We start from the raw sequence: 10772 nt of genomic DNA, 5'->3' as shown, positions 1-10772 counted from the left end.
AAACTCATTTTGGCCGCTTGTATCCGCGATCTTGTCCTTTCGATCATTACCCAGATCTCATGACCATAGGTGAGGGCGGGAACGCAGATCGATCGGTAAATCGAGAGCTTTGCCCCGACTCAGCTCCCTCTTCACCCCGACAGTCCGATACAGCGACCGCATCTTTTTTTGCTGTTTTTTTTGTTTTTTTTCAATTAAAACAATAATAAATAATAATGATAAAGTGTACTTTATGTCATGTCTGTTTCTTTATACAGCAAAGAAATTGTCATTATTTTCTTCCGTAATATCAATAATCATAAAATCGGAGTCATTTCCCGCTGAATAACCGTCACTCAAAGAATTCCGAATCTCGACACAAACAAATCAACCATTTGACCACGTATCCCAGGTTAATATTCCTGTGTCAGGTGGTAGAGAGAGAGAGAGAGAGAAAGAGAGAGAGAGAGAGAGAGAGCGCGCGGAGACCACGCAGCAGAAGGAAAAGGCACAGCGCGTCTAGCCAGAGGGCGGTGGCATCTCTCCCCCTCCTCTGCGTAAACGGAGCGCTGGGTAGAGCCTACACAGTGGCACAGTCCGCGCACGCAGCCAGCCCGTCAGTAGCCCGGTAGCGGCGGCAGGCAGTGGTACAAGCACCGCTCTCTCTCACTCTCTCACTCTCTCTCTCTCTCACACACACACGCGCGCGCTCACACACGGACCCGGGCAGACGTGTAGCCTCTACACTCCTGCGTCTATCCCATTCTCCACTCGCACGTCTTGGAGAGAGACTTACATTTGGAGCTTGTAAGACGCCAAAAAAAAAAAGGATTCGTGCGGGTTTGGGTTTTTGTGTGTGTGTGTGTGTGTCCACCTGCGGGGAGCGTATCCCCCCCCCTCTCCTCCCCTCCCCTTGCTTTTTGGACATACAAGCAGAGGATTCTTTCTTACTTTTATTTCCCTCGCGATGGGGCGAAGGAGCGAACGTGGAATACGAGGTCGCGGCGGCGAGGGGATGTGCGCAACGGCGAGGATGGTACCGCTGGTTTTGTCGCTGCTGCTCGCTCAAGTCGGACTCGCGCAAAGTAAGTCCCGTTTCATTCATCTTTCCCCCCGGGGCTGTGCGTAAAAAGCCGTGGAAGTTTTTTGACGGGGTTGTGGAGTGACGCGTGGAGCGTGTTGTGTGCGCTCGATTCAAAGTGGTGGACGAGTCGCGGGTGGAATCGGGGAGAAGCACGTTGTGGTGTTTATGCTGCGTTTGGACGGGGGGATTTTGCGGCGATTTCTTGTTACGCAGCGCTTGTTTTTTTTGTGGGAGGATGAACGGAGGTGGTGTTTTGGAAGGAGTCAGGCGAGGGGGGGGAAAGGCGACTCGTGAGACGTCGCCTCGACAAAAAGGATCGAGATTTTGGGTCAGAACGCGCGCACATGAGGGCAGTGGAGATGGTGATTGTTTGCGAGGAGGCTCTGTCATATGCCCAAATACTCTACTCATTTTTATTCGAGTTGAAGTAAGAAGTAATGACCCGGATCATTCCTAAAGCAAGAGGGAAAGTAGGCAATACTTGAGTAGGTGCGTAGCTTTTTGTGCGTAAAAGTCAGATATTTGTGATGTAATCCGAGACACGCAATATAAAAGGTTTGATTCTGGGAGTACAATAGCTGTATTTTGAGCCCTGCACAGTAATAAAAACTCATGAATCTTGAGTTTAGGTCATCACTTTCTAAAATAATCGGCAGCATATTGGAACAGGGTACTCGGATTATCCATGGGGACAGGAGGGACAAATAAGGGCAGTAACAAAACGAGATCGCAACACAAAGTGTAAGAAATGGTCACTTTTTACTGCAGCATTATCTTCCATCTCAAGCACTAGCTTAATGGTACTTCAAAATCTTATTTCTCAAGCAGACGTATGGAAAAGTATTGAGTGATAAAACTATATGCCAAAGTGCTGATGTGTCCGTTTGAAAACTGCGAAGAACTTTGAGGCTTATGGAAGATTTTTAGTGTCATCAAAATTTGAAGTTTAAATGTCTGAGAAATGCTTTTAGTGTTTTTAACATTGGAATAACATGTTTGATTTCTTTTTTCAATCACTGTGTTTTCACTGCTCATTTTTCAAGGGTTTTGACCCTAGAACACTGTTGCTCACATTCAAAACACCATCATTTTTTACCCGAGATAATACACAAAATCTATCAAAACATGACAATACATGACACATGTGAGTCGTGTTCTTTCATATTAAGCTGTCATGTCTAATAAAAAAAGATAAGCATCATGAGGGGACCAGATAAAAATGCTCCAAAATGTTGGGAACAAAAAATTACTTTCTTTTATTATTGTTTTTTGGTCCACACATTCCTGGATATGTGAGACGTCTCTGGTGAAGCTCAGTGTCCTCGGCACAAACAGCCACAGGAGAGAGAAACTAAATATGTCTGATTTTGACTAAAATAACTGTGTGTTACTCACTTACTGTGAGGCCAGAGACACGAACTCTGTGACAGGAGCAAAGAAATAAACGTGTCAGCCCTGAATGTCAGCCTTGAAAGGGAACAAGAGCCTGATTAAATACACTAACCCTCAAACCTACCTTCTATCTCTACTAGCTGAGACCCGGCCGTTGGCCGGGCCTCGCTAGTCTCCACATTTGATATTCAGAGATTATGAGTTATTACAAAGAAATGTCCAGTATAGTCCCTATAACCCGTCACTCAGTACAGCTGTAGACCCGCAGTAAGCAGACCAGTGGTTCCCAACCCATTCCTAAAACTATGGCCACTCCAAATGTTTAAAATAATGAATGCAAAGAATAATTTCAAACAAACTGCAATTGGAGTGTTTGCACCCGTACTCCTGTCTTATAAACTACATCGACAATATGTTGCAAAACGCAGGGAATAGAAATCAAGAAACAGTGGAATATTTATGGAGAAATATTAGCGGTTCAGCTGTAACGGTTCGGTTCACGGTGCAGGACCCGTGGTTTGGAGCAATCTAAAAAATAAGAAGTTGTTTTTTATTAGACAGTATTTATGTCCTTATAATACAATTGGCAATGCTTTCAAAGCCGATTTATAGAATGCAAAGAAGAAATAGAGAAGAAATGGTACAGCAGCAAAGTAAAAAAAAACATAAATTAAAAAAAAAAGCAACAGTGCAGGCCATGCGCTCGTTAAGTGGTTTCACTTTCGCTTTCCGCACACGGAGGCTGAAGCTCTCGGAGCAGCGCGTTTCATTTGAAGCTCGTGTGTCTGCGTGTACTTTTTTTCGGAGACAAAACTGTGGAGACGGAATATGACCAGGATTGGATCTTACGCATGTGTCTGAGCTTCTGACATGACAGCACTGGATCTGTAATGAACCACAGCCTTGGTCACTGCAGGAGAGACTTAAACAAAGACGCGTAGATGTGTTTTGGAGGATGTACCTGTACCTGCGGAGCGTCTGCAGCTGCAGTTTAGGGTGAGTGACGATGACACACATCGCCCTGTTAGGATGCGCGCACGCACACATACACACACACACGCACGGCAGTCAGATCTCGTGCACTCGCGTTGTTGTGACGGCGGGTTGTCCTCGGACAGCAGCACCGCGGTCCATATGGACCCGTAACCAATGCCCGCGGCCGGTGGGACGGTGACGTGGGGCCGGCCGCGGATTTTTGGGAAATGAACATGGCAAGTCTTATATAGCGCTTTTCCAGATGCTCCTCGGTGTACAATTTGTTGCAGTATTCATTCAGTCCACTGCGCACATCAGCCCCCACCACCAACCACGCACACACTCACTACTGTCGCCAGGTTCCCAAACGGTCTCCCATCGCAGTCCTAACCAGGCCCGTCCCTGCTTAGCTTCAAAGTCGGTATGGGAAATAAAAATGGCGGCGCCCAGGCGGCGGCCATTGAGATAGCGTTTTCTATAATAGATTGCAACATGTGCCTGTAGGAAAAAGTGTGTTTTCTCTGAAGCTCAGAGACCCAGGACACTCAGATAAACCATCATCATGAAAACCACCCAGCAATAGTGTTCTAGGGTTATAGGGTTGAAAATGAAAAATTTGCCTTTCAAATATTCACTGTAACACATCCAACCCAACCGTCTAAATTCAGTGTAAAATCAGCAATAAAAAAAATCAAATACATAAATTCATCCTTATATTCAATGTAAAAAAATCTACAGTTGAAATTCAGTGTCAAATTTGCAGTAGAAAAAAATTCAATTGGAATAGTTCACCCTTGAGCAATCGATCCTGGACGACTGAGAGCTGAGACGCAGGATGTTTCCTATTGGTTTGTGTCTTTTGTGGGCGGGACTTACAGATGAGGACCCAGAAGCTGACGAGTTTGTCTCGACTCTGGATCGATGCTCAGGCCTCGGTGTCCAGGATGTTCTGTGCGAATTTCACTCTCTGAATTTCTACTGTTGAATTTAAGGGCTTGAATTCTTTAAAGGGACTATACGGAGTTTAAAAATGTCAAAATTATGTATTTTCCTCCCCCCACATGTCCTTATTTGTAGAATGAGCTCAGACCTGTTCACCACAACTGCCTCTAAAATCCTGCACTGTCACTCAGAAAGGTCTTAATTCGGGTCAGAAGTGCCGTCATGCACGAGCTTAATATAGAAGCTGCAGTTACACGTAAGCCCTGAGGTGGCAGTAGTGAGTATTAAATGGCCAACGTGCATCTAGCCCCTTTAAAGGGCCTAATTGTAGCTACATTATGAAATAATAATGAGCAGTTTTCTTCATATGAAAGATCAGGAGACTTTTTAAAGTTTATTTCAAATGAACTACTCCGAATTGTGGCATCGTCATCTTGGAATACGCCCGTGCCATCCTGCTGGAATAATATATGTTTCTGAGCCTAGACCTGACCAACTACAGCTATTCAAACATTGACTCCAATATCACCTTTTATGAGCTCATAAGATTGTGATCTATTTATATTCATCCAGTGGAGATCATCAAAAGCTTTCATTACATCTACAGCTTATTCCCCTTTATGCCTTTCAGGATGTGGTCAATAAAACTGGTGCTAAAGCCCTGCAGTATTATATAGTATTTGGTGCAATCGTGCGGTAAATAATGCATAACGGACTAACCACGTCGCCATAGCGGTGATGCAAGACGGGGTAATATTAATGCTGTTTTTACACCGTGTACTTCATATGTAACTGAAGGGGTTCAACTGTAGCTGCAGGCCAGGATGGAGGGTCATTTACCAAACGTGGTGCAGTTGGTAGAGCGGGTCGTCTCATGATTGGAAGGTCAGGGGTTCGAATCCACCCACTGTCAGTGTGTCCTTGGGCAAGACACTTCACCCACCTTCCCTCCAGTGTGAATGGGTGACCGGTTCTTTACTGTAAAGTGCTTTGAGTGCCTAATGTCGGTGCAGCGCTATATAAGTTGAGACCATTTACCATACAGTAAAAATGGATGATAAATAAACAAACAAAAAAGATCTGGCTTTTTTCATAAGCAGGGCTGGACACGGTTAAACGATGCCAGTCTGGTGTTTGAAAAGGAGCAGGCCACGGTTTTTCCATACTGTGATATGTTCTTACCTGAGCTTAGACGAGTTTATATGTACCTGTCTGGCCTTTGTGCCCGTGGAAGAGCTTCTAACTTCACCCCGTTTGGAGCCATATGAATACATTAGGAGAGGCCAAATGCTAACGACATCTTTGATCGTTTTGCGTGACTGAGGGCACACACAAAGACCAGACAGGTACACATCAACTTGTCTAAGCTCAGGTAAGAACACATCTCAGTATGGAAAAGCGGTGGCCTGTTCCTTTAAGGTTCAACTGGTATCAACAAAGTATCAAAAGAAAAAAAAGTCTTTTGATGCGGTTGGTCCAGGAAAATTGAAATCTCAAAATGTTGGTGCAACATTAAAGGAAACAACTTGGTTGTTTCAGCTCAAATAAATGATTTTTACCCCTGTATGTCTTTTGCCTAATGTTTTCCCCCTTTTCCCACAATTTTTTTTTTAACCTAATTTTTGCTATTTTTTTATTACTAATATACTAGCTGAGACCCGGCCTTCGGCCGGGCCTCGCTAGTTTCCACATTTGATAGTCTGAGATTATGAGTTATTACAAAGAAATGTCCAACCCGTCACACAGTTCAGCTGTAGACCAGTGGTTCCCAACCCATTCCAAAAACTATGGCCACTACAAATGTTTAAAATAATTAATGCTAAAAATAATTTCAAACAAACTGCAATTTGAGTGTTTGATGCACCCGTACTCCTTTCTTATAAACTACAACCACAATATGTTCGCTAAAAGGGAGTAGAATTCAAGAGACAGTGGAATAAGCATGGATCAATATTAGGGGTTCAGCTCTAACGGTTCGGTTCACGGTGCAGGACCCGTGGTTTGGTCCATCACGGTAGTGTACAATGTAAAAAAAAAAAAAGTTGGTTTTGAACTGAAATAGCCTAATGATCGTTGTTAGACAGTATTGATAACCTTACAATAAAATTGGCAATGCATTCAAAGCAGCTTTAGAATCAAATGTACCTCTGGGCTCACAATACGTGAAAGCAAATGACACACATCTCCCTGTGTGCGCGCGCACACACAGACACACACGCACGCGCACACCGGCCTGTTTTGATGCACGCGCGCACACATACACGCACATCGATGCACACACAAACGCGCGCACGCGCACACACACACATCGCCCTGTGTGGATGCGCGCACACGCACGGCAGTCAGATCGCGTGCATTCGCGTTGTTGTGACGGCGGGTTGTCCTCGGACAGCAGCACCGCGGTCCATATGGACCCGTGGTCAATGCCCTCGGGCGGCGGGACCGCAACGTGGGGGCCGGCACCACCCACAAACTCACTACTGTCGCCAGGCTTCCTGATGTTCCCAAACGGTCTCCCATCCCAGTCCTAACCAGGCCCGTCCCTGCTTAGCTTCAAAGTCGGTATGGGAAATAAACATGGCGGCGCCCAGGCGGCGGCCATTGAGATAGCGTTTTCTATAATAGATTTTTTTATATTTTATTTTTTTTACAATTTTTTTTTATTTTTTATTTCCTTATTTTTGGCACAATTTCTCCCCCATTTCCTCCCAAATGATTTCCCATTTCTCGACATTGGAGATGAACCTCATATCGTAGCTTTGCAGATCTTCCGAACATCATTGTTCTGTTTTCGGGTTCTAGGCATCGGTATCATAAACCAAGTATTGTTAAAGGACTGGTATCGATTAAAAGTGTAACAGTAACCAGCCCTTTTCATGTATGAGATCCAGTTCCAAAGTGCCAATTCGGTCATGACGATCTCTGGTAACGTCTATATTTATTTAAGATACAGAGTCACTTTCTGTGCCCGTGGTGCTTGTTCAACCATCGAAGTAGAATTTTGGTGCTCGTGCTAAGTTTGTGTGGACCTGGTGGTGCTGCGTTCGAGTGCAGTGGGAGGATTCTGTAAAGGTTAGTGCTAGATCGTATGCTCCGGAGGGACGGTCTGCTGTGAGTTTGTATAGATCTATGAGTTGGTTTGTCTAAAAATACAAATAATCCTAATCCTAACCCTAATCCTTAAAGTTAACCCCTTAACTCCCACCTGAACCGAGCACATTTTCTCCAGTTTGGCTTTACCCCAATCCAAAAGCTTCTGGGAAAAAGCAGTGAAAATAGCAATAAAACAATGATGGAAATGTGACAAAAAAGTGACGAAAAAATGACAATTTTTTTTACAAAAAATGGATAAAAAATTGACAAAAAAATGTCAAAAATGTGACAAAAAATGTGACAAAAAATGTAACAAAAAAATGACAAAAAATGGATAAAAAATTGACAAAAAAATGTCAAAAATGTGACAAAAAATGTGACAAAAAATGTAACAAAAAAATGACAAAAAATGACCAAAAAATTGACAAAAAATGTGACAAAAAATTGACGAAAAATTGACGAAAAAATGACAAAAATGTGACAAAAAATGTATTAAAAATTGACGAAAAAATTGTCAAAAAATGACAAAAATGTGATAAAAAATTACAAATAAGTTACAAAAATGAGTTGAACACCCAACCAAAAAATGTTGGCTGATCTGATGACATGAGGAAAAAGATCCTCTCGGTTCAGGCGGGAGTTAAGAGGTTAACCATTTCCCTGGCCCTAACCTTAATTTGTGTCATGATATCTCACGTTTTCACAGCAGACTGTCCCTCCGGAGCGTACGATCTAGCACTAACCTTCTGTAAAAGTGTGTGTAAGTGTGTTTGTGTGACCTTGGCAGAGAGGGGAGAGGTGCTGCTTGTTAATGTAGCGCCTGCAGCATTAACACTGGAGCGCCGCGTTAAGCTGCTAATCCTTCAGCGCATCCTTCTGACGGTCGCCGCGTCTGCAGCAGCTCCTGACCGTCACACCGTCAGACCACACTTACACTGTTAAAAAAAAACAGGAGAATATGCTTTATTTCTATTTTGTAATGTTAACCACATCTTATTGGTTAATGCTATATTGATCTGTTCAGTGTCTCGATTTCTTGGCTTTCGCTTTGACTTGCAAATCTCACTCTGTCTCTTCAAAGGAGATGTAATTCAAAATCGACTTTTGACGACATTGCTCCCTCGTCGAAGGTTTCGCTTCACTCGCAGGTTTTGAGTCATTCAGTTCAATGAAGTTTTCGTCAACAAAGACTTTAAAATATCATGGTGCTGATGCGATAAAAACAAATAAAAAGCCTTGGTCACAATGACACTCCTGTAGGTGCCTGTTGTGTATTTAACAGCCTTAATCCCAATTTCCAATGTTTATTTTCAACACTTCTCGACCTAAATGTATTTGTTGAAATACTAGTACTTAAATACTCTTATGATGAAACAGACTAAAGCTATACTAAAACCTTACAGAGTTTTCATCAACTAAAACTCGACTAAAACCTTTGAGTTTTGTCAACTAAACCTTGACTAGTACCTTTTACTTTTTTTCAACTAAAACCTTTTGAGTTTTTTCAATTTAAACTTGATTAAAACCTTTTTAAGTTTTTTCGACTAAAACTTTTTGAATTTTTTTGACTAAAACTCAACTAAAACCTTTTGAGTTTTGTTAACTATACCTTGACTAGAACCTTTTATGTTTTTTCGACAAAAACTTTTTCGACTAAAACTTGATTAAACCTTTTAAGTTTTTTCGACTAAAACTTTTTGAATTTTGTTGACTAAAACTTGACTAAAACCTTTTGAGTCTTGTTGACTAAAACTTGACTGAAACCTTTTGAGTTTTGTTGACTGAAACTTGACTAAAACCTTTTGAGTTTTGTTGACTAAAACTTTTTAATTTCTTTCAACTAAAACCTTTTGAGTTTTGTTAACTATACCTTGACTAGAACCTTTTATGTTTTTTGACTAAAACCTTTTTCGACTAAAACTTGATTAAAACCTTTTTAAGTTTTTTCGACTAAAACTTTTTGAATTTTTTCGACTAAAACTTGACTGAAACCTTTTGAGTTTTGTTGACTAAAACTTGACTAAAACCTTTTGAGTTTTGTTGACTAAAACTTGACTAAAACCTTTTGAGTTTTGTTGACTTAAACTTGACTAAAAACCTTTAGAGTCCTGCTGACTAAAACTCTTTAATTTCTTTCAACTAAAACCTTTTGAGTTTTGTCAACTATACCTTGACTAGAACCTTTTATGTTTTTTCGACTAAAATCTTTTTCGACTAAAACTTGATTATAACCTTTTTAAGTTTTTTCGACTAAAACTTTTTGAATTTTGTTGACTAAAACTTGACTAAAACCCTTTGAGTCTTGTTGACTTAAACTTGACTAAAACCTTTAGAGTCCTGCAGACTTAAACTTTTTAATTTCTTTCAACTAAAACCTTTTGAGTTTTGTTAACTATACCTTGACTAGAACCTTTTATGTTTTTTCGACTAAAACCTTTTTCGACTAAAACTTGAGTAAAACCTTTTTAAGTTTTGTCGACTAAAACTTTTTGAATTTTGTTGACTAAAACTTGACTAAAACCTTTGAGTCTTGTTGACTTAAACTTGACTAAAACCTTTGGAGTCCTGCTGACTTAAACTTTTTAATTTCTTTCAACTAAAACCTTTTGAGTTTTGTTAATTATACCTTGACTAAAACCTTTTACGTTTTTTCGACTAAAACTCGACATAAAACTCTTGACAATAACTTGACTAAAACGATCACATTTAGAAATGACTAAAACCTGACTAAAACTAAAAGCATTTTCATCAAAAAGAATATCTACAGTTAAGATGGTTGCCAAAAACAACACTTGTTCAATGTTGCCGTTTCTTCTTCTTTTGAATTTGAATCTGTATTTCCTGGATTTGATTGTGTTCTCCACATGAACATCAATAATTCAACAATAATCAAACCTGTTCTGAGCTCAAAGTGTGTCCATCACTGTGCTATAGAGTTGCTAACATGCTGTTGGCCGAAACAGAAAGTTTGTTTGTTTTCACTGTCACCATGTGATTCCCTGTGCTGCCTGCAGAGGGAGTTCAGTGTGTCACAGTGTGTACGTCACAGATACAGTAGATTTGCTAGTATGCCATTAATGAAAGCGCAGTTTCACTTATTTCTCAAGTGTCTTATCCACGGCTGCCTGCAGAGGGCGCTCCAGAGCAATGCAGATCCTGACGTCCACAACCATCCAACTTTTCTCATATCATCTGGAGTGTATTCCTTTGTGATTTGGGCAGGTGGAGTCCGTTGTTTGTCCGGCGGAGCGGCAGAGCAAACATTTGACCCTCCGCATGTTTACTCAGCGGATCCTCTGCGCTCGCG

General features: G+C 41.4%; 1 protein-coding gene across 2 annotated transcripts in view; it reads left to right on the top strand.

Annotated features, from left to right (window-relative positions):
- The first annotated feature begins 555 nt into the window (after positions 1-555).
- The window catches only part of LOC306959830 (netrin receptor UNC5C-like), a 529449-nt gene continuing 519232 nt past the window's right edge, over positions 556-10772 (top strand). Inside the window, exon 1 of one of the 2 annotated variants that reach the window (XM_079552054.1) lies at positions 556-1064. In XM_079552054.1, coding sequence (XP_079408180.1) covers positions 947-1064 — 118 coding nt within the window. In that variant the 5' untranslated portion in view covers positions 556-946. The remainder of the gene's footprint in view (positions 1065-10772) is intronic. The other variant, XM_079552055.1, reaches the window with a different exon arrangement.

Source organism: Gobius niger (genome assembly GCF_951799975.1).
Source record: "Gobius niger genome assembly, chromosome: 1".
In the NCBI taxonomy this organism is placed as follows: domain Eukaryota; kingdom Metazoa; phylum Chordata; class Actinopteri; order Gobiiformes; family Gobiidae; genus Gobius; species Gobius niger.
The sequence above is the reverse complement of the archived record's forward strand: the minus strand, read 5'-3'. Positions and strand labels throughout refer to the sequence as shown.